Source organism: Ochlerotatus camptorhynchus, unplaced genomic scaffold, assembly GCF_037179485.1.
Source record: "Ochlerotatus camptorhynchus isolate MF236.1 unplaced genomic scaffold, CSIRO-AGI_Acam_v1.1 ptg000144l, whole genome shotgun sequence".
In the NCBI taxonomy this organism is placed as follows: Eukaryota; Metazoa; Arthropoda; class Insecta; order Diptera; family Culicidae; genus Ochlerotatus; species Ochlerotatus camptorhynchus.
This window is the reverse complement of record NW_027040634.1, coordinates 665653-693173: the sequence shown is the minus strand read 5'-3', so window position 1 is coordinate 693173 and position 27521 is coordinate 665653. Positions and strand designations below refer to the sequence as shown.

Below are 27521 nucleotides of genomic sequence, written 5' to 3'. Positions count from 1 at the left end.
TCTACTTTCAATTACCATAGAGCTGATTGGGAGCAGTATCGAACATTTATGGAATATAACTTCGATCCAAACATTCCTTTGCAAACCAAAGATGAAATTAATTATGCTCTTGAATCTCTGACTACTTCTATAGTTGCAGCAAGAGCTGCCTCAGTACCAAAATGCGAGGTTAAATTCGATTCAATTATAATAGACGATGATCTTCAGCTCTTGATCCGTCTTAAAAATGTCCGTAGGAGACAATATCAAAGAACACGCGATCCTGCCATGAAAGTTATCTGGCGGGATTTGCAAAAACAAATTAAAAAGCGATTCTCTGCCCTGAGGAACAAAACTTTTGAAAATAATATTTCTAAATTAGACCCGAGTTCCAAACCCTTTTGGAAACTCACAAAAATTTTGAAAAAACCTCAAAAGCCAATTCCAGCGCTTAAAGAAGGTGGTAAAATTTTGATCACAAATTTGGAAAAAGCTCAGAAACTTGCTAAGCAATTCGAGAGTTCCCATAATTTCAGTTTGGGTCTTATTAGTCCTATTGAGAATCAGGTTGCTCGGGATTTTCTGAATATTTTCTCTCGGGAAAATATTTTTGATGATTCCTGGGGGACTGATTTGGACGAAGTAAGGTCTATAACTAAAAAATTTCAAAATATGAAAGCTCCAGGTGATGATGGAATTTTCTATATCCTCATCAAAAAACTCCCAGAGAGTACCTTGTCTTTCTTGGTAAAATTATTTAACAGATGTTTCCATTTGGCATACTTTCCTGATAAATGGAAAAATGCAAAAGTTGTTCCAATTTTGAAGCCGGATAAAAATCCAGCTGAAGCTTCTAGCTACCGTCCAATAAGTTTGCTTTCTTCAATAAGTAAACTTTTTGAAAAGATAATTTTGAATAGAATGATGCTTCACATCAATACGAACTCAATTTTTGCAGATGAGCAGTTTGGATTTCGCCATGGGCATTCAACTACTCATCAACTCTTAAGAGTTAACAATTTAATTCGTTCAAACAAATCTGAAGGCCACTCAACTGGAGTTGCTCTTCTAGACATAGAAAAAGCATTCGACAGTGTTTGGCATGAAGGTTTGATTGCTAAATTGAAAAAGTTTAATTTTCCACTTTATATTATGAAATTAGTTCAAAATTATTTAACTGACAGAACTCTTCAAGTAAATTATCAAAATTCCAAATCTAATCGACTACCTGTTAGGGCAGGAGTTCCTCAGGGTAGCATTCTTGGGCCTATATTGTATAACATTTTCACTTCGGACCTCCCTGATTTGCCTCAGGGTTGCCACAAATCTTTGTTCGCTGATGACACAGGCATTTCCGCTAAAGGAAGAAGTCTTCGTGTTATTTGCAGCAGACTGCAAAAAAGTTTAGATATTTTCTCTTCTTATTTACAAAAATGGAAGATTTCTCCCAACGCTTCCAAAACTCAACTTATAATATTTCCACATAAGCCTAGAGCTTCGTTTTTGAAACCTAGTAGTAGTCACATAGTCACTATGAACGGAGTTCCAATTTCCTGGTCAAACCAAGTGAAATATCTTGGATTAATACTTGACCAAAAATTAACTTTTAAAGATCACATTGAGGGCATTCAAGCCAAATGTAACAAATATATAAAATGTTTGTATCCTCTTATAAACAGGAAATCCAAACTTTGCCTGACGAATAAACTTCTAATATTTAAACAAGTTTTTAGACCGGCCATGCTTTACGCTGTGCCAATATGGTCTAGTTGCTGCACTACCAGGAAAAAAGCACTTCAAAGGATTCAGAACAAAATTCTGAAAATGATTTTGAAGTTGCCTCCCTGGTACAGTACAACCGAAGTACATAGAATTTCGAATGTTGAGACTTTAGCACAAATGTCCAACAAAATAATTAATAATTTCAGGCAAAAATCGTTGCAATCCTCAATTGCAACGATTAATTCCCTTTATACTTAGATAAGATTTAGTTTTAGTTTTTAGTTTTAAGATATCAATTGTTATACTGACATGCAGGTTAAAAAACCTGTTTAAAATACTGAATTGCCAAGACATGAACAATGTAAAAACACTTAGATATATATCATAACAATTAAGGCTGGTACGTTACTGCAGTAACTGGAGCACCTAGGTTAAAATGAAATGTAATTTATTTTGAATTTGGAACAAATAAAGAGTTAAAAAAAAAAAAAAAAAATTTACATTCATTTCATACATTCATTTACATTCATTTGCCTCTAACTTTTTTTATCAACAGCATTCCGCAAAATGTTGTTTAGAGCTTTAGTAGGTTTTGTTATTAGCTACAACTTTTGCCCATAACTCAAATCTGTATCTCTTATGCATCACGACTTAGAGCGGGCTGAACTTGTTACTGTTTTTCAGTGAATGTAAAATACATTCACTTAAAACAGTAGTGGCTTCTGTTCGCTCTAGTTCGTCATGCATAAGAGATACGGATTTAAGTTGTTAAGAAAAGTTGTAGGTAATAGCAAAACCTACAAAAGTTTTGTACATCATTTTGAGGAATTTTGTGATGAAAAAAGTTAGGGGCAAATGAATGTAAATGAATTCACGAAATGAATGCAAATGATTTTCCATGCCTGATCATCACTGGCCAAGACGTTCCATTCACCTCGAACCGACCCGTGACTGATTCGGAAGTTTTCCAGTTGGTTTCGGGGCCAACCTCCCCAGTAAAACATCCACAAAAGAAAGCTAAAACGGAAAACCGGGTGACATGAAATTCCCCAACCAGATTCACTTTCTACTCATCAAGGCAAATCTAAACAATCATTTGTGTAAACTATTATACGGTTTTATTCAAACATGGCCTTTGGAATTCAAAAGAAAAGCCTTTATTCCATATTGGTTTATTGTCTAGTCTACCTACAGGCGCAACAGTTCATGTTCGTGCTAGCTTCATCTACCTACTTCTTCATTGCCTTTTACCTTTCCCCTCCTATCTACCTGTCTATCGAGCGTGTGTGGTTATGTTCTGGTGTAGTTCGTCTTCATTGTGCGTGCTGCAATGGGTTTCCGTGCAAACGGTTCGAACGATTCTGTACGCCTCGCAAAACCGGGAATGTGCTACGGCAGCGGGCTCTCAAGTCAACATGCGCATGGACAAATTACTAACAGTGATTCATTTTTTTACTCACGACCTTTTATGCTGCTGTTCGTATGACGATGATGTGGTGGATGAACAGAACGGGGTGGCGGTGATCCATCCGGTTGCCTGTCCTCGGCGGAAACAGGCGGAAAATGCTACCGATGAACTTGCTGAACGAGCTGATGATTGTAGTGTCGACACGTGGCTTGCGTGACGCGGTACGATCGTCGAACGCGTTTTGGTCGTCACCAAAATGTTGATTGTTGATTATCGCTATCGTGGCCGTATCGCTCTGCTTAGGGCGCGTTTGTAACGCTCGCGGCCCTCGTCCGGCGTACCCCGGGTCTCCTTGGAAACTGACCGTGGGGTCAGAAATGGTCACTACTGGTTTGGATGGTGTGTCGGGCATGTACAGCCTTTGCCAAGAATCTGTACCGAAAGAAACCGTTGCACAGGCACGCGTTACCCTACTATCGCACACACTAGAATTTAACACCGTCTTTACCTGCTTCTCCAAATCCCTTCACACGCTTACACACCGCTCGGGAAAGATTCACTACTGCCTAACGAAACTAACGGGAAAGGATTTTTAAAATGCTGCACTAATTAGAAAATCTCATGTCACTTGTACCTAGGAAAAAACACACCACGGCGCGAGACTACGGGTGGACCACTCCTGCCTCTTCCACTGATCTGACCAAAGTGAACGAGACAGTCCTGCAAATCCTCAGAATAGCCGCATTATCGTAATCTTCGGCACCGGAAATCAAGCAAATCTAACGAAGTTAGATTCTCGTGATATTCCGAAAATTATCCTCACTCTCTCGTCAACTGCATCTCTCGCTATCGGCATCTCATTCTAACGAACAGCTTTAATCATGCAACTGACTGTTCGGCCCAAGCATTTAAGGATAGGAAAGAAAATCGGAAAAAGGTCAACAAATCTTCAAAGGATTTGTACCGGGTCGATGTACGTACACGCTAACGCGACGATCGAGCAACCTACCGCCTATTTGCAGCAAAACGGGGATGGATACCACCCAGGCACTCACTACTGAACTAGACTCATTTATTGTTTATTATGCCAAGTGGTAGGCTACTAATTCACTCTCGAATTCATTGCATGGTGATGGAATTCAGGCGCCTGTTGAGGGGCCGTTCAATAATTATGTATAAGGTTTATTTGGAACTTGTGGCAAATGAAAATATTGTTCAAATTGCAATTTGATTACCAGAGTATATTGTATAAATATGAATTCTGTACAAATATTAACTAACTAAATAAATAACTATATACATGGAAAGCGTACTTGTTACAATGCTTCAGAATCCAATAAATGGATGAAACGTGAACATCTCGTACCATACGTTCCGATTTTGTTAATTATATGATTGGTCATTGGAAGCTTCAAAGCTAGAAAGGTTAAGTGATGCTCCATTTTCTTCTGACGGTTAGGGCATGAGCATTAACTCTTGTCCTAGCCTTGCCTAGAAATGCATAACGGCGCGGTGGTCACTACCCGCGTCTTGTCACTATTATCAAGTCATAAAAAGTAACAAGGACTAAAATGTGATTCTTTGATTACTGGAAAATCCTGATTCCCTGGTTTGAAGTTGTCACGACTAGGGTTTGGTGGTAGATCTTATACCAGTAACGCACCACAAAAAGGTGATCTAAAAAGAAAAGATAAAAAATTACAAAATGGAACGAACTCACCAAGTTTAGCCAATTGAACCTGAAGGCTGCCTGACATGTGTTGATGTAGAAGTCCAAATTTTAGACGAAGCTTGACGAAGATCAACATGAACTAGTCCGGTTTATGGTAGTTGCGCGGAATGTCTTCATTCACATTCCGTAACCCTATTTGTTTTTTATGTCCAGAAATTCGAATAAGTTTAAGTCTCAGAATCGTTCTAGAAGCTAAACAATTCGTTGTGTTGCGTTTGCAACGGAGTAATTCGTAGATTGCATACTGGCAACTGTCATGTATCTACTTATCTATTTGGGAGTGAATAGCTTTCAATTCAGAATTCAGAACAGGAAAAGCATGACAATAGCCATTGCCGACCAGCCCCATCTTCTCCGTTACGGGGAAAGCAAGGACATTGTTGGTGTACCATTTACTTAAGGAGAGGCCAGCGACTCACCGACGCCCCCATATATGTTACGGAGTTGCGTCAAGATTCGCTTAAGCAGGCGATGTGACCTTAGGAATTGTTTTATTTTGGAGGAGCTTGGGAGCAAATCCACGATCTTCTACTCAGTAAGCAAAAGCGGCAGCCACCAAGCTAGCCGAGCTCCTCAATTTAAGCCCTGTGACATAATATGGTAAAGTTTTTATGAATACTAATAGAATTATAATGCAAACAAATGAAATAACAAGGAAGGATCACACCCGAATGATCTGTAACTAGCCCGCCTCTTCGTGATTCTTATGATCAATTGTTCTCGCAAATGGAGTTCCATCTCCTTGATCCTGATAATAACAAAATCAGTTTCCCCTTGCTCTGGCCGTCATTGCAGCATTGTCGACAAACCTCCTGATGTTGACTCATGATCCCCGTGCCGATCAGCTCTAACTGTTCCACTCTCAGATTCAAACATTCCAATACGCAAAAACACATGTTCGCAAGAAACTTCACAATTTGTTAAACATGGGAGCAAAATTCAAACACGTCACTTCTTCAGCGCGACCTACTTCGATCCCTTCTTGTCGGGTAGCTCCATAATATTAAACAATTTTCGAAGACCAGGATCTTTTTTTTTTTTTTTCCTTTGGTTTGTTTTTTCCGTCGATCTTGTTTTCCGTGCTGAGCAGCAATGCTACCGACGTGCCAGGAAGGCAGCTCCCACACCTAGACCCTACCTATCGACCCATCAACTCATGAACCGGGGACCAACGGCTTTACTTCCCATCCGAAGGAAGGCGTGATCAGAGATGTTATGCCTCAGAACATCCCGGCGGCGCCGACTGGGATTGAACCCAAGACCAGGATCTTGAAATTTACTCTCAATCGTCTCAGAATTTTATGATTTTTTGTTAATCCTGCATCTTGAAATTCTGTGCACAAAATCTTGAGAAAAAAATCCTAAATTACCTAAAAATTGTTTCTTAGGAACTCATTTCTCGATATCTTTAAAAAAATGTCAAAGATTTGCTTAGTATCATCACAGAAAGTCTGAAAAATTAACTTTCAGGATTTCTCTCAGAAATCTGTCCGGGTTTCCCTAGTAATTTTCTCCCTTAACAGTCTCGGAATTCTGTGCAGAACACTAAAGTAATTCCTTCCAGAAAACTCTTGAATTTCTCTTTGCATTCTTATATACTTCAGCTACTACAGTAACTTACCAGCCTTAACAATTGACATCTTAAAACTAAAATCTAAAACAAAATCTTATTTAACTATAAAGGGAATTAATCGTTGCAATTGAAGATTGCAACGATTTTTAGCTGAAATTATTAATTATTTTTTAGGACATTTGTTCTAAAGTATCAACATTCGAAATTCTATGTACTTTGGTAGTGCTGTACCAGACAGACAACTTCAACATCATCTTCAGAACTTCGTTATGAATCCTTTGAAGTGCTTTTTTCCTGGTAGTGCAACAACTAGACCATATTGGCACAGCGTAAAGCATGGCCAGTCTAAAAACTTGTTTAAATATTAGAAGTTTATTCTTCGGGCAAAGTTTGGATTTTTTGTTTACAAGAGGATACAAACATTTTATATATTTATTACGTTTGGCTTGAATCAATGTGATCTTTAAAAGTTAATTTTTGGTCAAGTATTAATCCAAGATATTTCACTTGGTTTGACCAGGAAATTGGAACTCCGTTCATAGTGACTATGTGACTACTACTAGGTTTCAAAAAGGAAGCTCTAGGCTTATGTGGAAATATTATAAGTTGAGTTTTGGAAGCGTTGGGAGAAGTCTTCCATTTTTGTAAATAAGAAGAGAAAATATCTAAACTTTTCTGCAGTCTGCTGCAAATAACACGAAGATTTCTTCCTTTAGCGGAAATACCTATGTCATCAATGAACAAAGATTTGTGACAACCCTGAGGCAAATCAAGGAGGTCCGAAGTGAAAATGTTATACAATATAGGCCCAAGAATGCTACCCTGAGGAACTCCTGCTCTAACAGGTAGTTGTTCAGATTTGAAATTTTGATTATTTACCTGCAGAGTTCTGTCAATTAAATAATTTTGAACTTATTTCATATCATAGTGTGTAAAATTAAACTTTTTCAGTTTAGCAATCAAACCTTCTTACCAAACACTGTTGAATGCTTTTTCTATGTTTAGAAGAGCAACTCCAGTTGAGCAGCCTTCAGATTTGTTTGAGCGAATTAAATTGGTAACTCTTAAGAGTTGATGAGTAGTTGAATGCCCATGGCGAAATCCAAACTACTCATCTGCAAAAATTGAGTTCATATTGATGGGAAGCATCATTATATTCAAAATTATCTTTTCAAAAAGTTTACTTATTGAAGAAAGCAAACTTATTGGACGGTAGCTAGAAGCTTCAGCTGGATTTTTATCCGGCTTTAAAATTGGAACAACTTTTGCATTTTTCCATTTATCAGGAAGGTATGCCAAATGAAAACATCTGTATAATAATTTCACCAAGAAAGTTAAGGTACTCTCTGGGAGTTTTTTGATGAGGATATAGAAAATTCCATCATCACCTGGAGCTTTCATATTTTGATTCTTACAATCTTAATTCGTACAAATCAGATCTGCAATCATCAAAATATTTTTCGAGAGAAAATATTCAGATAATCCCGAGCGACTTGATTCTCAATAGGACTAGTAAGACCCAAACTGAAATTATGGGAACTCTCGAATTGCTTAGCAAGCTTCAAAGCTTTTTCCAAATTTGTGATCAAAATTTTACCACCTTCTTTAAGCGCTGGACTAGGATTTTGAGGTTTTTTTCAAAAATTTTGTGAGTTTCCAAAAGGGTTTGGAACTCGGGTCTAATTTCGAAACATTATTTTCAAATGTTTTGCTCCTCAGGGCAGAGATAACTTTCATGGCAAAATCGCGTGTTTTTTATATTGCCTCCTAAGGACATTTTTCAGACGAATCAAGAGCAAAAGATCATCGTCTATTATAATTGAATCGAATTTAACGTCAATTTAAATTCAAGAGCATACTTAATTGAATCATAAGTTTGCAAAGGATGTTTGGATCAAAGCTATATTCCATAAATGTTCGATATTGTCCCCAATCAGTTCTATGGTAATTGAAAGTAGGAATGTTGGGATTAGAAATTATTTCTTGGGATATTTCAAAAGTTACGGGAAGTTGATCAGAACCGAAGTCAGCGTGGGTAACCAATTGGCTACAAAGTTGGCATGAATCAGTTAAGACCAACTCGATAGTTGAGGAATGTCTTGCTGAAGAAAAGCATTTTGGGCTGTTTGGATATTGAATAGTGCAATAACCTGCATAACAATCCTCAAACACCACCATTGGAATTGCTTTGAGCATTATTCCATGAGCGGTGTTTTGCATTAAAATCACCAATAATGAAGAATTTAGACCTTTGACCTGAAGGATATTCTTGAGATTTTTTTTTGCTGACCTGCGCATCGGAATGGCAAATAGGCAGCTACAAACATAAGTTGTCCAAATTTCAAATACTTTGCTTTCAAATGAAGCAAGAATTTTATGTTTGATTCGTCTATGAACAATGATGGCAACGTCACCATACACACTTAGATTTTTTGCCGAGATGGGCACTACCGAGCAGCTCGGAATTTTATTTTGCTGGAAATTCAGTAAAAATATGTTTATTAGCTGAGATCTCGGCAAAATTCCCGTTTGTTAGCTGAATCTCGGCAAGTTTTTCACTGAGATCCAGCAAAATAAAACGCCGAGCTGCTCGGTGGTGCCCATCTCGGCGAAAAAATCTAAGTGTGTAGACTCCACAAAGACGATCATATCGATAAATGAAATAATTTGCGTCCCTTTTAACCATATGGTCAGGTTTAAGGAACGTTTCAGTTATAACAGCGATATGTACGTTATGAACTTTCAAAAATTAAATAGCTCGTCCTCATTATCCTTAAGAGATCGAGCATTCCAATTCAAAATATTTAATGATTTAAAATCCATTAATAAATTTCAAAGTCATGACGATATTGTTCGCAAATTTAACTCCAGTTTGAATAACATCAAACATAGAGTTAGTTTTCAGCATATAAGTAATCATGTCATTTAATGATTTCTGTAAAAATCCCATTTTATGAGCCGTAATGCTTCCTAAGTCAAAATTTTCAAAACTTCAGTTAGTATTACATTCGCTAGAATTTTGATTTGTAGTAGCTGCAATAGTAGAATAGGTAGCTCGATTTACTTTCTGAATATTGTTAGCAGCGAGGGGAGCTGGTATAGATTAAGAATTTGAAGCAGGCGTGGTGTTTGTACCTACGGGTTCGAATGTAGAATTTGTTCCTCGCTGACTGTTGTTAACAGCAGAGGAATTCGTACCTGGTCGGGAACGTGGAGCGTTTCCTACCTGTCGCTTAGAACGTGTCTTACATTCCCAAAAGTTAAATTTGTGATTTTCACCACAATTTTAACATTTTTTTAGGTCTTTCTTCACAGGACAGTCGTCCTTTGCGTGAGAGGAATCACCACAATTCATGCATTTAGCATGTAGCAGTTTTTTGTTCCGTGACCTCATCCCTAGCACTTACGACGCTGGGTGAGGTTTTGCAAATTTCCTCCAGTCTCCCTGAAGTGTTCCCACTTCACTCGTACACGAAGCATAAGGGTAGATTTTTCTTAAGCCTTAAGGTTGTTTAGTTCACTAGACTTGAAGTGAACTAAAAAATATAATATTAGAATTCCCGTTGCGCGAATCGCCAAGCTCAATTCTTAGTATTTTTTTCGATTCTTTCTTTAATCTGATCCAGGAATTCAACACTGGGCAGACCTTTCAAGACAACCTTGAACAGACGTTCAGTGTTGGTGTCGTAAGTGAAAAACTAGTGTTGCTTCTCAGTAAGATACTTGTGAAGACGTTTGAATCCGTCCAAGGTTTCAGCCTATACAAGGCATTCACCACGACGGCCAATTTGAAGTGAAAACTTGAATTTACCGAAATTCAAAAGTTCTGTGCGAAGAGCATGGAAATCGTAAGTGGTTATCACAATAGGGGGAATTTTTCCCTTCTTGGCATTAAGCCGGGAAAGTTTACTAGAATTTTTCCTGGATGATGGATCATTCTCATCATCCGTGAGCAAATCAAATTGAGTGCGCAAATAAATTTCATCAGAATGGGGATCAAGAGATTGCCCTTTTCTTCAGGTGATGTTGTTCAGGTAATATTGAGCACTGAAAAGTGCTGTTTGAATTTGTTGTAGCTTTAGGTAGCAGTGACACTTTCTTCAGCAAAAAGCAAATAGATCCACACGGCAAGAGAGTACGATGTGGACTGATTTAAATTACCTTAAAGACGCACAATGGGCACCTTATCTAATCTAATCGAAACCTTTTGATCGGGCGCACAGATGGGAGCGTAAACATTCGCACATGCGTGAAGATCGCAAATTAAAGCCGCACGGTCATACCACCAAACAATCGTACGTACGCAGCAAAACTTAATAAATAAGCCCAGCTAGAGAAAAAAAAATGATCAAATTTTCATTATTTTTCTCGACCATATACCACTGTCAAAAAGATGTAACATATATTTCCGAAATGTCTTGCGGTTTTCCACTGCTTGCTTGCGGAATTGAATGAAACGCGCCGCCAGGGATGGATTGCTCTTTTGGGACTTACTTTTTAAAATTGAATGCTTGCATGAGTGCGCTTTCGAGTGCACCTTCAATGAAAACACGGTAAGGAAATTCTGCATTAAGGTATGGAGATCAATATCATTAAACTATCTTTTTTACGACGGGTTAACAGAGATTTCAACTGGATTTAACGCTAGCATTCTATAATTAAAATTAATTAAAAATCCCCAAAATCTCGATCCATCACTGCGCGCCGCACACATGTTGTATCATAAAAGAAAAGAAAAAGCCAAAATGGAAAATCGGTGTGGAAATGGGGTGCAAAGAAAACTCGTTGTTCCTACTATGCGCCTACTATTGACTGTGACTAACGATCTTCAAGGCAGTAACCGAGAACTAGAGTCACATATACGATTGCGAACGGACGTGCGGACGTTTGTTTCATCAACGATCCAATGGGCGGCCGATCGCAACACAACACGACGCGACGGTGAGGAAATGAGCAGTTGATCTTGGTTCTAGGGGAGAGTCGGATTGGAACCTCCTTGCCAGACGGTCTCCTGGCGTCGTTGTCGTTGATGAATCAACAACGCTTATTCTGCTGTGGTTTTTCATAACAAGTGGTTTCCTTTGCATGGCGCGAAGCTAGTGGAGTACACAGGTGCAACTGATCGGTTTTGTTTTTGTTATCGAATCATCGCAGAAGTGCCAGTTTGATCAGTGTGATTTATGCTTGTATGTAGAGCTTGAATATGAACTCGAGATAAAAGGGTCAAAATCTGGTGTGCAATCCAGAGAATCATTGATAACTATTTCATTATGGAGACGCATGGCTGTCCATGGTACTGACAGCCACTCGTCTCCACCATTCTCTAGCCGTTCATCAGTCACGATTGCACGTGAATTTCAGTAATCCTCCCACGGATCGGTGTCCGGTCAGCTGGGGGCATCGTCGTTCTTCGTTATGAAATGTGATATTTTTCGCAATTTTTGTGTTTATAAATCCCCAGCCCAACTGCCGTCCCCGTTCAGTGTTGGCTCTCTAGTAGTAAGACTGAAGAATTCGACCTGAAGCATCAAACATCACTTGAACGCACACGTTTCTGCTCGACGACCACGGGTGACGATCGCGGAAGACCAACAATTTTATTAACCTCGCGGCATCTTATTGAGCCAAACGAACGCTATGATTTGTCCCCGGTGGCGTTGCCGCCGTCGTCGGCGTCGTCTTTCGACGGCTGGTTTTGATGTATTTTTACCGTTATTTTTAGATTGATTGTGCGGCAGGAGTTAATTCATTAAATACGCTACGGAAATAATTTATGGCGGATAAAAAGGTGAATTAGTGTGTAAATCGTGAATCCGCATCGCGGTGAAGAAACCCTTCGGGTTGAGGTGAAATTTTAAAGTGACCAACAACAACAACATCAACAAACATTGAAGAAGAGGGTGTCGGTGGAGACGCGTGCTGATTTGTGGGATTTGTGTGGAGGCGGTCGAAAGTAACGGGCTGTTATTAGGTTGCCAAGTGTAAAGTGCTGTAGGTATTCGGTCGGAAGGCGTGATGGATAGGACATGTTATGGAAAGTGGGACCCTGGAGCACGGCAGCCATATCGGTGTACGCTGAGGGAGCGAGGAATCGCACCTGGATGTGAGTTGAAAATGTTAGTTTTTGTAAATTGATAGCATTATGTAAAGGTTGTTTGGGTTTGAGTGGTTTATCTAATAATGTATTTGATGTTTTCTTGCTAACAAAATTTGGTCAATAACGGTTTTATTCAATATGAAAACTGCAAAATGTTTATTTTAACTGCAACCACTATGTTTTTTTATCGTGTGCTCAGCTGTGTTTGAAAAAGTTATTATTAACCACCTGTGTTTAAATTTTATTAATTGTTAACAGATTAGGTCCTACTGAATTTGTAATCATCTCTCAACACGTTAAAATTTTTATTCCACAGTTCAAAGTTTCTTTGAATTAAATTTATCTTCATCGTCCTCTTCCTACCTAAGTATTCAATTTTCCTTGACTCATAGAGCTGTTCGGAACAATTTTACACCGCAGACTAATTTTCGACGAAAAAAACTAGGCAACTCGAATATGGTAACCAATATTGTAACCAATGGATTTTTCAGAGAGACTTTTTATATACTGTTTATAAAGAAGAATGCCTCCAGAAGCGTCTGCTGTCCTTCCTCCGGTCCCACGAAGGTGACACTCTGTTTTGGCCGGATCTGGCATCGTGCCATTACGCGAAACCGGTGATGGAGTGGTACGAAGCCAACGAAGTTGTTTTTGTGCCGAAGGAGGCAAATTCGCCAAACTCGCCAGAAATTTGCTCAATAGAAAAAAATTCTGGGCGATTATGAAGGGCAAAAACAGGGAAGGTCTTCAAAAACGGCAAAGATTTGAAGAAAGAGTGGATGAAACTGTGTAAGAAAGATGGCGCAAGTGTTGCACAGGAGTTGATTTGTAACGTTGAGTCCAAGGTGCGGTCATTTAGCCTAGAAGAGGAGGTTGAATAAATCAACTTTGCAAAACATAGCGAATATCCGACTTAAAATGAATTTCGAATCTCCTGAATCTCCTCTCCCAACCCATCCGCTCACACCTTTGCCTTGACTCCTTTAATCAGGTTTTGGGCAACAGTAGGGCCGATTTGTTTAGACACTTTCAACCACGCTTTCTTTATTTCAAGTTCATTTTCAATAACTTTTGGGCCCAAAATTTCTCGATAGGATGAAGCTCCGGAGGGTTTGGAGGATTGAACTTTTTTGGTACGAAAACAACATTATTGATTTAGCATAAGGTGTATAGTGGCAAGATGCCTGATCCGGCCATCGGACCTTCGTGAACCTCAAGAAGTCGCTATTGGAGAGATTCGTCCTTGTAGATTTGTCCGTTGACGGTCCTAGATGTGATGAAGGGCTAACTCATTTTGCCACCTTCGCGAATCGCTTGCCAGGCAAGGATTTCGACTGCTTCGTCTTCCGTACACTCTCAAGAACGGTCAACTTACAGGTGGGGACATTGTATTCCTGTGCCGGCATTTGTCTGGTGATGGCCATGATGTAGTCACACGTCCATCACAATGCAGAACAGTTTTGTGAGTCACTTCATATACAGCATCCTTGCGCGAGTTTTGGCCTTCTTCGGATCTGCTGTGGCGCGTTTTCTGCCGCACCACTAAAATTTACACGCTAAAAAGTTACAAATATTGGAGTGTGTCCAATTTGTATCGAATACAGTCTTTACCATTGAATAACTCAGAAGTCCTCTTATCTTATATTTAATGTCTTTTAAAATCACCCCAAAAGGGTTGTTGAGCTTTCTCTAATACCTCTGAATATGAAGCCCTGTAGAATTTCTTATTGCCTTCCTGAAACTAGGAGTGCTTTGTCCTAGAAGTAGTTTTGTAGATCTTCGACGGGTTCTCAAGATACCCTCGTAGTCCTTGCTAATAGAAGCTCACTGAACAGATTTTCAATTTCTCAACTTTCTTTTACAAGCCTTCTTGCCTTTAAAGCGCTTTCGACCTACCCTTGATGGCACAAGGTTTTGTGTTGCTTTCGAAGCCCTCTGAACTTGTCTTAATCTGGTTTACCCTCGTCTAGTCTGGATTTGATTACATTGACCTCCTCAGTTATCCTCGAAGAACGCTGAAGTTGTACCACAAATCCACAGGATTTGCATTCACACTCCTCCTCTGTCGACTACCTAAAAAACAAACTGGAAAATCAGGGAATTTCAGGGAATTCCATGCTAGTCCTGGTAAATCAGGGTATCTCAAGGAATGTATTTAAAAATCAGGGAAATATTTCTGAATCCTCTATGAAAAGTATTACTGATCTTGCTAGTCTCATAAAATTTGATTACTCGGTGTAGTTTTACGATATCTGAAAATTAATAAAATCTTCAATATAATTGTGAGCTTGTGGGTGCTCAACTTACCTTACCAATCAGACTAAGGCCTTGTTGTCCTCTGCCGTCCGAAGAAGTCGTCTCCACTCTACTCGATCCATGGCCACACTTCGCCAACCTCGTAGTCTGCGAAGGGTCCGCAAGTCGCCTTCTACTTGGTCGATCCACCTTGCCCGCTGCGCGCCTCTTCTTCTTGTTCCTGTTGGGTCGCTTTCTATAACCATTTTCACTGGGTCGTCGTGCGGCATTCTTACGACGTGCCCAACCGACCGTAGTCGCCCAATTTTTGCATTGTGGACGATGGATGGTTCTCCCAGCAGCTGGTGCAATTCGTGGTTCATTCGCCTCCTCCACGTTCCGTAATCCATCTGCACTCCACCGTAGATGGTACGCAACACCTTCCGTTCGAAAACACCAAGGGCGCGTTGGTCCTCCACGAGCATAGTCCAGGTCTCGTGGCCGTAGAGCACCACCGGTCTAATCAGCGTCTTGCAAACAGTCAACTTGCGAGCGTCTTCCGGAGTTCAAAGTAGGCACGATTCCCTGCCATAATGCGTCTTTGAATTTCTCTGCTGGTATCATTTTCGGCGGTCACCAGTGAGCCCAAATACACGAACTCATCGACCACATCGATTTCGTCACCGTCAATCTGAACTAGGGGTGGGAGGCTAACATTGTCTTCCCTAGAACCTCTTCCTTTCATGTATTTTGTCTTTGATGCGTTGGTGGCAAGTCCAATCCGTCTAGCTTCAGCCTTCAGTCTGATGTACGTTCCCGCCATCATCTCAAAGTTCCTTGCCATAATGTCAATGTCATCGGCGCAACCAAGGAGCTGGATGGACTTCCTGAATATCGTACCACTTGTGTCTATCCCAGCTCTTCTGATCACACCTTCTAACGCGATGTTGAACAGCAGACACGAAAGTCCATCACCTTACTCGAACAACGCACATCACTCGATCCATCGTCGCCTTGACCAATCGCGTCAGTTTGTCCGGAAATCCGTACTCGTGCATAATCTGCCATAGCTGATCTCGATCGATTGTGTCGTATGCGGATTTGAAATCGATGAACAAATGATGTGTGGGCACGTTGTATTCGCGGCATTTCCGCAGAACCTGCCGAATCGCGAAAATTTGGTCCGTGGTAGTGCGGGCACCCATGAATCCCGCCTGGTATTGCCCCACGAACTCTCTTGCAAATGGTGACAGACGGCGGCATAGAATTTGGAAATGTACCTTGTAGGCGGCGCTCAGCAGTGTGATCGCGCGGTAGTCGCCCTTTTTGTAGATTGGGCATACGACACCTTCCATCCACTCCTCCTGTAATGTCTCCTCATCCCAAATCTTGGCAATTACCCAGCGCAGCGCTCTAGTCAGTGCTTCACCACCTTCATAGCTCACTTTGTAGTTGATCTACACCAGTTGCTTTGTTGTTCTTCAGCCGACCGATCTCCTCCTCAACTTCTTGAAGATCAGGGACCGGTAGCCTGTCGTCTTCTGCGCGTGCTCCAAGGTCTGTTGCCGTGCCACCTTCGTTTTCTGCTGCTTCACCGTTGAGGTGCTCGTCATAGTACTGCTTCCACCTCTCAATCACCTCACACTCGTTCGTGAGAAGTTTACCGTCCAAATCCATGCACGTATCGGCTTGCGGCACTTAGCTTTTGCGCGAACTATTTAGCATCTCGTAGAACTTCCGTGCGTCGTTTACGCGGTACAGATTTTCCATCGCCTCGCGATCTCGGTCTTCCTGCTGACGCATCTTCTTTCGGAAAACCGAGTTTTGTCTGTTCCGCGCTTGTCTGTATCGCTCCACATTCAATCTCGTGCGGTGTTGCAGCATTCTCGCCCGTGCTGCATTCTTCTCCTCTACTAACAGTTTGCATTCGCCGTCAAACCAGTCATTTCTTCGGTCCGGGATTGCAGTACCTAGTGCCGCTGCAGCAGTAGTACCTATGGCTGAACGGATGTCCCTCCAGCCATCTTCAAGAGAAGCTACGCCAAGCTGCTCTTCCGTGGGTAGTGCAACTTCCAGCTGCTGCGCGTAGTCCTGGGCAACTCCGGCGTCCCGTAGTTGCTCAATGTTGGGTCGCGGCGTTCGACTTTGACGTGTGTTATGCACCGTTGAGAGTTTTGAGCGCATGCATACTGCAACTAGGTAGTGGTCCGAATCTATGTTCGCACTGCGGTACGTGCGGACGTTGATAATGTCGGAGAAGAATTTCCCGTCGATTAGAACGTGATGGATTTGGTTTTCTGCGCGTTGGTCAGGTGATCTCCAGGTGGCTACTTCGAACTACCATACCTGCAAAGTTCACGCATCGTTGGCCGTTGTCGTTCGATACGGCATGCAGGCTGTTTGGTCCGATTGCCGGTCTATATACATTGCCTCCCGTCCTACCTAAGCGTTCATGTCGCCCATGACGATTTTGACGTCCCGTTGCGAACAGCCGTCGTACACCTGCTCCAGCTGCGCATAGAACGCTTCTTTCTCGTCGTCGGGTCTCCCTTCGTGTGGGCAGTGCACGTTGATGATGCTGTAGTTGAAGAAACGGCCCTTAATCCTCAACTTGCACATCCTCGCGTTGATCGGCCAATCACGCGTTGGCGCATCTTACCCAGCACTACAAAGCCGGTTCCCAGCTCGTTGGTGGTGCCACAGCTCTGGTAGAAAGTGGTGTCTGGGACAAAATTGTGGGAAAAATTCATGAAAATTTCTAACTTTTTTAAATTTTCAGAGTGAACACTAAATAATTAACAAAACTCATAAAACAATATCTTTAAGACAAATATTTTATTTTTTATTGATTTAAGTTTTATAAAATTTTGCATGAAAAACAACTGTTATGGTCTACGAAATCGTTTTCGGCGCAAAAAATTACAATAAAATTGTTTTTTTTCAAAGATATTTCTTCGATTTTTGTTTTTTTTTTTTTTAACTCTTTATTTGTTCCAAATTCAAAATAAATTACATTTCATTTTAACATAGGTGCTCCAGTTACTGCAGTAACGTACCAGCCTTAATTGTTATGATATATATCTAAGTGTTTTTACATTGTTCATGTCTTGGCAATTCAGTGTTTTAAACAGGTTTTTTAACCTGCATGTCAGTATAACAATTGATATCTTAAAACTAAAAACTAAAACTAAATCTTATCTAAGTATAAAGGGAATTAATCGTTGCAATTGAGGATTGCAATGATTTTTGCCTGAAATTATTAATTATTTTGTTGGACATTTGTGCTAAAGTCTCAACATTCGAAATTCTATGTACTTCGGTTGTACTGTACCAGGGAGGCAACTTCAAAATCATTTTCAGAATTTTGTTCTGAATCCTTTGAAGTGCTTTTTTCCTGGTAGTGCAGCAACTAGACCATATTAATACAGCGTAAAGCATGGCCGGTCTAAAAACTTGTTTAAATATTAGAAGTTTATTCGTCAGGCAAAGTTTGGATTTCCTGTTTATAAGAGGATACAAACATTTTATATATTTGTTACATTTGGCTTGAATGCCCTCAATGTGATCTTTAAAAGTTAATTTTTGGTCAAGTATTAATCCAAGATATTTCACTTGGTTTGACCAAGAATTTGGAACTCCGTTCATAGTGACAATGTGACTACTACTAGGTTTCAAAAACGAAGCTCTAGGCTTATGTGGAAATATTATAAGTTGAGTTTTGGAAGCGTTGGGAGAAATCTTCCATTTTTGTAAATAAGAAGAGAAAATATCTAAACTTTTCTGCAGTCTGCTGCAAATAACACGAAGACTTCTTCCTTTGGCGGAAATGCCTGTGTCATCAGCGAACAAAGATTTGTGGCAACCCTGAGGCAAATCAAGGAGGTCCGAAGTGAAAATGTTATACAATATAGGCCCAAGAATGCTACCCTGAGGAACTCCTGCCCTAACAGGTAGTCGATTAGATTTGGAATTTTGATAATTTACTTGAAGAGTTCTGTCAGTTAAATAATTTTGAACTAATTTCATAATATAAAGTGGAAAATTAAACTTTTTCAATTTAGCAATCAAACCTTCATGCCAAACACTGTCGAATGCTTTTTCTATGTCTAGAAGAGCAACTCCAGTTGAGTGCGTTGAGTTCGTATTGATGTGAAGCATCATTCTATTCAAAATTATCTTTTCAAAAAGTTTACTTATTGAAGAAAGCAAACTTATTGGACGGTAGCTAGAAGCTTCAGCTGGATTTTTATCCGGCTTCAAAATTGGAACAACTTTTGCATTTTTCCATTTATCAGGAAAGTATGCCAAATGGAAACATCTGTTAAATAATTTTACCAAGAAAGACAAGGTACTCTCTGGGAGTTTTTTGATGAGGATATAGAAAATTCCATCATCACCTGGAGCTTTCATATTTTGAAATTTTTTAGTTATAGACCTTACTTCGTCCAAATCAGTCCCCCAGGAATCATCAAAAATATTTTCCCGAGAGAAAATATTCAGAAAATCCCGAGCAACCTGATTCTCAATAGGACTAGTAAGACCCAAACTGAAATTATTGGAACTCTCGAATTGCTTAGCAAGTTTCTGAGCTTTTTCCAAATTTGTGATCAAAATTTTACCACCTTCTTTAAGCGCTGGAATAGGCTTTTGAGGTTTTTTCAAAATTTTTGTGAGTTTCCAAAAGGGTTTGGAACTCGGGTCTAATTTAGAAATATTATTTTCAAAATTTTTGTTCCTCAGGGCAGAGAATCGCTTTTTAATTTGTTTTTGCAAATCCCGCCAGATGACTTTCATGGCAGGATCGCGTGTTCTTTGATATTGTCTCCTACGGACATTTTTAAGACGGATCAAGAGCTGAAGATCATCGTCTATTATAATTGAATCGAATTTAACCTCGCATTTTGGTACTGAGGCAGCTCTTGCTTCAACTATAGAAGTAGTCAGAGATTCAAGAGCACAATTAATTTCATCTTTGGTTTGCAAAGGAATGTTTGGATCGAAGTTATATTCCATAAATGTTCGATACTGCTCCCAATCAGCTCTATGGTAATTGAAAGTAGAGCTGTTGGGATTACAAATTATTTCTTGGGATATTTCAAAAGTTACTGGAAGGTGATCAGAACCGAAGTCAGCATGGGTAACCAATTGGCTACAAAGTTGACATGAATCAGTTAAGACCAAATCAATAGTGGAGGGATTTCTTGCAGAAGAAAAGCATGTTGGGCTGTTTGGATATTGAATAGTGTAATAACCTGCAGAACAATCATCAAACAGAATATTACCATTGGAATTGCTTTGAGCATTATTCCATGAGCGGTGTTTTGCCTATGACCTATGACGGGTAAGTTTCTGGAGGTCACCCTTGAGAAAATTCTTTTGCTGGCCTACGCATTGGAATGGCAAATAGGCAGCTATAAACGTAAGTTGTCCAAATTTTGTTTCAACAGAAACTCCCAAAGTTTCAAAAACTTTGGTTTCAAATGAAGAAAGAATTTTATGTTTGATTCGTCTATGAATAATGATGGCAACGCCACCACAGGGTCCATCAAGACGATCATTTCTATAAATCAAGTAATTTGCGTCCTTCTTAACCTTATGGTCAGGTTTAAGGAACGTTTCAGTTATAACGGCAATATGCACGTTATGAACTCTTAAAAAATTAAATAGCTCGTCTTCATTATCTTTAAGAGATCGAGCATTCCAATTTACAATATTTAATGCTTTAAAATCCATTACTGAATTTTAAAGTCATGACAATATTATTTGCAAATTTTACTCCAGTTTGAATAGCATCAAACATGGAGTTAGATTTAAGCATATCAGAAATCATGTCAATTAATGAATTCTGTAAAAATTCCATTTTGGGGGCAGTAATGCTTCCTAAGTCAAAATTGTCAAAATTTCCGTTAGAACGTTGGTTAGTATTTTGATTTCTACCCGCTGCAATAGCCATTAACTCGCTCAACATTGTTAGCAGCGAGGGGAGTAGGTACAGATGAAACATTTGAAGCAGGGGAGATATTTGTACCTACGGGTACGAATGTAGAATTTGTTCCTCGCTGACCGTTGTTAACAGCAGAGGAATTTGTACCTGGTCGGAAACGTGGAGCGTTTCCTACCTGACGGTTAGAACGAGATTGTAGGATCGCTTTGCGAGTCTTACATTCCCAAAAATTGGATTTGTGGTTTTCACCACAATTTGAACATTTAAATTTCTTAGAATCTTCCTTCACAGGACAGTCGTCCTTTGCGTGAGAGGAATCACCACAATTCATGCATTTAGCTGGCATGTAGCAATTTTTAGTTCCGTGACCCCATCCCTGGCACTTACGGCACTGGGTGAGGTTTTGGAAATTTCCTCCAGTCTTCCTGAAGTGTTCCCACTTCACTCGGACATGGAGCATAAGGCTAGCTTTTTCTAAGGCCTTAAGGTTGTTTAGTTCACTAGACTTGAAGTGAACTAAATAAAAATCATTAGAAATCCCGTTGCGCGAATCGCCAGGACGGGATTTCATTTTCGTTTTGATTACTTGGAGTGGCACAACTCCAAGTAATTTTGCCAGTTCATCTTTGATCTGATCCAGGGATTCACCACTGGGCAGTCCTTTCATGACAACCTTAAACACACGTTCAGTTTTGGTGTCGTAAGTAAAAAATTTGTGCTTCTTCTCAGTAAGATACTTGAGAAGACATTTAAATCCGTCCAAGGTTTCAGCCAATACACGGCATTCACCCCGACGTCCAATTTGTAGTGAAAACTTAACTTTCACGAAATTCAAAAGTTCCATGCGAAGAGCATGGAAATCGGTAGTGGTTATCACAATAGGGGGAATCTTTTCCTTCTTGGCATTAAGCCGGGAAAGTTTACTAGAATTTTTCTTGGATGATGGATCATTCTCATCATCCGTGAGCAAATCAAATTGATTACTCAAATTAATTTCATCAGAAGGGGGGTCAAGAGTTTGCCCCTTTCTTTTGCGTTTAGGCGCCATGGCGACAGTAAATTTTTATCCAAATCGACTTCCAAGCAGATTACTATAAGAATCTGAAGGATCGAAGAGGAATTTTCCAAATCGATATCCAAGAAGGATTACCTCGGGTAGGGTCCAAACAAGGATCGAAGAGGAATAAGAGTTGAACAAGGTAGAAAATTTTTTACAGGTTGAGCACTGAAAAGTGCTGTTTAAATTTGTTGTAGCTTTAGGTAGTAGTAACACTTCCTTCAGCAAAAAGCAAATAGATCCGCACGGCAAGAGAGCACGATGCGGACTGAACACCTTTAGCCGCTGATTTGGTCTGCTTACTGCAGGACCAAGTGTCACGCCGTCCGAAGCGAAAAAGCTTCGATTTTTGTTAATTTTAGAGTGTCCACTATGGAAATTTAATAGCATTTAGGATTTTTCATAAGCTATTCAATAAAAATCATTCAAACAAAAATAAATGTCAATTTTGTGTTATTTAAATTTTAACACATTTTTGGATTGTTTGCACAAAATTGCTAAAAAATTTCTATGTATATTTTTCCTTGAGGCATTAATTTTTTCCTGCAATTTTGACTCCTATGCCATTTTAATTGGAAATCACGTCTTCATTCTATAATTTTTGGAAAATAATGAAACCGCCATTAGATTTCATAACAAACAATTATGCAAAGTTTCACGCACATCGGAGAAGGTCGTGTCGGATCGATTAGTCATTTAACGTGGAATTGCTCACATGCATTCATTCTGCCAAAGCTTACGTGGTCAATGTTCGACATCAGGTAGCGCTGCTGGCAACTATAAGCTGGTTTAAGCTTTTGAGTCAACTTTGCTTTGGTATATATTTAGTACTGTTACTACCGATCGACTACCGATCGAACTTGATTCTTTCTCCTATACACTCGATCTGCTGGAAGCTTGAGGTCATCATTTCGCGATTCAGTCCTGCTGGTGTGATCTACATATTTAAATTAACTTAGGTAGGCTGAGCTACCTTAGATGGATCGTCAAATGTGGCAGTCGTGGGCCCTTCGCATAAAGTGCTTCCGACCGGAAAGATAACCTTATAACACCAACACACACGTTAATAAACGACACTATGTTTACCAAGCGTTCGTTTTTTCATTGATATTGCTTCGTTGTTTACTAAAGGATGACATCATTCCAAGAATGCCTGTGTGGTTTATGGTCATCCATCGCCGCAATATAATTTCTCCTACTACAGTATTGGGAGAATAAACCTCTCGATTGTTGTGCGGTTCGTTTATGTATCACGTTGGTAAAGGAGCACCACAAGCCGCTGGGGGAAGATCCGATTTGTACTTATTCAATACATTCATTCAATGCAGTCGATAATCAGGAGTTTTACGTATCTTCTGCGATTTAGCTTAGCACACATATTGACTGAATGCTTAAATATATGCGTTCTCGGTTACTCTCCAGCTTTGCTTATTTCTGTTTCGTACTCGTAAATATTTGCGCTACAGCTGGGGTTTTAAATGTTTGTGCGACCTTACACACATTGTGCCCACATGGATGGATCGGAGGGGGGGACTCCTTTGGCGCGGTGACTCTCTTTGAAGATTTTATTGAAATTGGTTGGAATTACGGATTTGTTTATCACTTGGTCATTTAAAATCATCCGTGATCAGCCCTAATTAACTAGGTTGATTCTTTGAAAAAATTGTTGGGTTTTTTAGATCAGCTAAAATGATGAATAATTAGGTTCTGTCGATATCTATGACTGACGGAGTGACGTTCGTTGGATTCAATGTTAAAAGGAAGGCTTTTGAAAACTTGAGGATAAGCTCCATAACCATGGCAATAACGGTGCTATAAGAGAGCATCCATTGAGTACGTCACTTAAAATTCTGGAAGAATTAAGCCCCCTTGGTCACTGTGCACCCCGTCATACCCCCCCCCCCCTCTCGAGCTTAATGCATGCATACTTAATGCATCACCCCTAAGCAGCTTCACAAACAGTACTTTCAACATTAACCAATCGCAACCCACTTCCGGCACACCGTGCGCGTTTAGCTGGAATGTCTCAAATAAAACAACATTTTTTAGCGGAACACTTACACACTTTGCGCCGCATTATCACTCACCCTTGTCGCTTGGATTATTCAGTATCACCGCACGGTGCTGTCTTCGGCCTCAGAACAGAACGCTGCCTCTCGACGGAACCATATTGCCTTATTAATCGATCTACCACCTATAGACCCAAATCGGCACACGACTCCTCCACAGAATCACTTGAAACTGGTCTCGTCACTGGCCGTAGTCACTGGATTTAGGGTAGGAGTCTGCTGTCCGCACCTTCGGCGCGCAGTTTGCAGTACATATTCGGTTGATCGCGATCGCGCAGAAAGACAGGCCGCAGCAGTAGTAATTCATATGCTAAAATCCACGGACCTCACTTGGCGCTGGCTGTAGTGATTGTGTTTATTTGAGTGCGTTCGTTTTCGTTCGTTCCGTGGATTCTGTGTGCGCAAATGGTCGAAAAAGTGCGATTTTCAGCGTGAAATTCTACAGATCCGGGAAATCTGCAAGGTCAGAACGATCGGGGTCGGTGTGAATCATAAAACTGCCAAGTTTGCTCCAAATCTGCGGTTGAACCTGACCGCCAAATTTGCTTCGGATCAGTCGTCGGTGGTGTTCCAGGAATTCGGTTGAAAAGAAGAAGGGAGTGATTGCAGAGGCCATTTCCCAAGGCAGTGCCAGAAGAGCTAAGGAAGTCGGCAGCAATGATGTCTGGTAAGAATTTGTTCGTATGAGAAGCGATTTGTCATCGCGCTGGATGTCGTCGCAATGAAAGTACGATCATCACAAAGTGACGTCATTCCTGTTGGCGACGGTGATCGACTTGGCGATCGAGATTGTTGTGCACCTCCGGTGTTAGTGTATTGGTGATTATTATATGTCGCGTGCTGCGCTTTGTTTATGTTGCTCACCCATGCGATCTTCACGGAGCGATTGGCTGGTGCTAAGTCAGCATTTTTTTGCTTGTAAACGTGAAATGGAATAAAGGTTTACATCTCATATGTCTTTCGTTGCGCAGACTTGCAGGTTTTGCGTAGGAATCTGAGAAGAAATTTTTGGTGAAAAAGATTTTACGTTGGAAAAGCGAAAAAAATCGGAACGCTATTTTTAGACCGGTGGTGTGTGCGTCTGTATCTTTTTTAACCTGGCCGCATTGCGAATGAAATGGAATCGATTTGATTGGATTCATATGTTTGAGCTTATTCAATGAGAAGGTGGATCAAGACTTCCAGAACATGATATATGTGGTATTTTTGTTTTTGTGATTATTGATTGATTTCTTGTCCCAATTGCTGTACTTCTTATACTTTGTCTTTGGCCATTCGTTTGAACTGGAACTTTCCTTCTGCTCTCAACTTTAGCTGATAATTGAGAGCTTTATTTGTCTGTACCATTTTTGCTTTCGTATATTGTGTGGCGAGCACTATGATACTCTATGCCCGGGGAAGTTGATATTTAACCGAACCGAGAATCGTACCCACCGCTTCCGGCATAAGATGCAGCGCAGAAGTTGCATGAACCATCCAGCGGAAGCTATCGTGTAAGTCAGAAAAACTTTTGGAAGAAGCTTCAGATAACATCAATTGACAATTTCTAGGATTTTTCAGTAATCAAAGGAACACATCTTAGTCCTTGTAACTTTTTATGCCTTGTTGATAGTGATAAGTCCTCGGGTTGCCTGGACCAAGGATGGATCTTGAAACAAGGAAAAAATGAGTTAGTTAGTCTTCATCTATGTGATTCCTAATCTTCTATTCGTTGTTCTCTAGTTTGAAGTGGTTAAGACCTGAGTGGTGCGGAGAAACATGAAATGGTTGTCAAAAAGAATCCAACTGGTGCTGTCAAAAAGAATCCAACGATCTAGAGCTGCTAAAAGTGATACTTTTCTCATACAATCCCCGTTGGCAGAGAAAGTATTGTGGTCAATGTTGAAAATATAGTCATTTCGGCATTTTTTTACTAATATTCTTCAACAAAAAACTTGCTCGAATACTCGGATGTAAACAATGTAACGAACGAACGAAACTGCACGAACTGCTGAAGGAAGAATGCAAACAAACTTTATAAGAGTCATGTGGGTAGGTGCACTCCCAACACCATGTACACGTTATTTATGGAGCAAAGGGAGAACTTTCGACAGCATGTATATGCAAATTGTGAGCAGTGCATTAGCAAAACAATTTGTGATATCGGAAAATTTTCAAGTTGTTTCCTGCTGACTTGCAAAACAAAAACGGCTGTGTTCGCAGTACCCATGTTAAGACTAGGGATCTGATGCATGGTCACTATAGGTGTCATTCTTTAATTTTGTTGCTAAGGAATCCTATTTTGAATGACAAAGGGGCGTGCTTTTGGAGGGTGTTTCAACACTTCGAAGGGTATAAATAACGGGACCTTTCAATTAGAATCGATTCAACTGTATCAAAACCGAATACTTCATCATTTCTCAATAGCGATGAAGTAATAAGGATTTTACTCTGGTCATGGCTTCCTTCGGAAAGTCTCGGTTCATATGTGTTGAATGGGTGTGATATCCTACGCAGGTGTGGAAGCTGCCTTCCTGCACATTCGATTGCCGTCAATGGATGGCAATCGATGTCCGTCGGTGATTGGCACTAGATTGCGGAACAAAGAAAGAAGACATACTCATTGGCGTAGCTAGGCAATTTATCTGGAGGGGGCCTAGATAATTCTGGAGGGGGCCTGGCCACCCTGGCACCCCCATTAGCTACGCCAATGTCCCTATTATCCAGTTGTGGTGGTTTCACCAAACCGATGGCGGTGGTATCGATTTACAGCTCGGTCAAGAAAATCTTACTGGATTGAAATTTTCTCGACTTCCATGAGCATACCCAAGTAACATTGCAAGCTTTATAGAGGTTTTATAGCATTCTAAAAGTCCAAATCATGGTCTACAGAACCCTCATAAAACCAAAATTGTTTCTTGGGTAGAGTACTTGAAACTCCCTGCGGAAACAGTTGACCGATTTAAAAAATCAGGTCTATGATAAAGAAACAATGTACTTTTGTGTCCCGTGGACCCCCGGTAACATTAACGACACTTCGTGCATATTATAGGAGATCATTTCTAATTTGAAGTTCTAGTAACCCTATGACCATCCGAAAAGGGAATCTTTGGTAGCCTTATTTGCTGTTTTGTTTTGATTCTGCGTTTCGTTTCACATCGTTTCATTTCGCTTTTCTTCATTCCATTTGCTAAATGTCGTTTAAGCCATAATTTGCACGGCGTGTCAATTTACCTGTAGTCCACGGTATTGTTTTTTTTGTTTTTGAACTTTGATCTGGACAAAAGCAGTTTCGACATTTTGAAATGTAGATGAATATTTGGTTGGTTATCTTCATAGAGGAGATTGATGAAGATTTTTATTTTCCAGATGACGCATTACTCTAAGAAAAATTGAAAAATAGTAAATTTTCATCGATGTGTTCATTCTGCGTCTTACTCAAGAATAGCTCGCAACCCACCGGTGCGTGGCTAGGTCGCAAACCATAGATTGAGAATCGCTTATATATTATATGAATTAAAATTATAATTTCAGATGATGATGTACCAGCCTGCGGCTAAAAACCTCTATTATAAAAAATCTATATAATAATAATTCTAATTACGTCTCTTTTTTTTTATCAATTTCAGGTATGTATTCCATTTTGGATAGTATTATTCAAACTAGAACGCAAAATTTACTTTAGTTTTATATACCTAATCAAATAAAACGGTAAATACGTCAAAT

General features: G+C 40.1%; 2 protein-coding genes across 5 annotated transcripts in view; one reads left to right on the top strand and one right to left on the bottom strand.

Annotated features, from left to right (window-relative positions):
* Positions 1–27521, bottom strand: part of IKKbeta (I-kappaB kinase beta) — a 526241-nt gene that overhangs the window by 296075 nt on the left and 202645 nt on the right. The window lies entirely within an intron of this gene.
* Positions 1–27521, top strand: part of Pax (Paxillin) — a 198687-nt gene that overhangs the window by 72414 nt on the left and 98752 nt on the right. The window contains exon 1 of one of the 4 annotated variants that reach the window (XM_065221560.1): positions 12143–12517. The exons of 1 other annotated variant lie outside the window; for it this stretch is intronic. In XM_065221560.1, coding sequence (XP_065077632.1) covers positions 12430–12517 — 88 coding nt within the window. In that variant the 5' untranslated portion in view covers positions 12143–12429. Of the gene's footprint in view, positions 1–12142; positions 12518–23853; positions 24484–27521 lie in introns of those variants that run through there. 2 more of the 4 variants (XM_065221555.1, XM_065221559.1) reach the window with 2 other exon arrangements.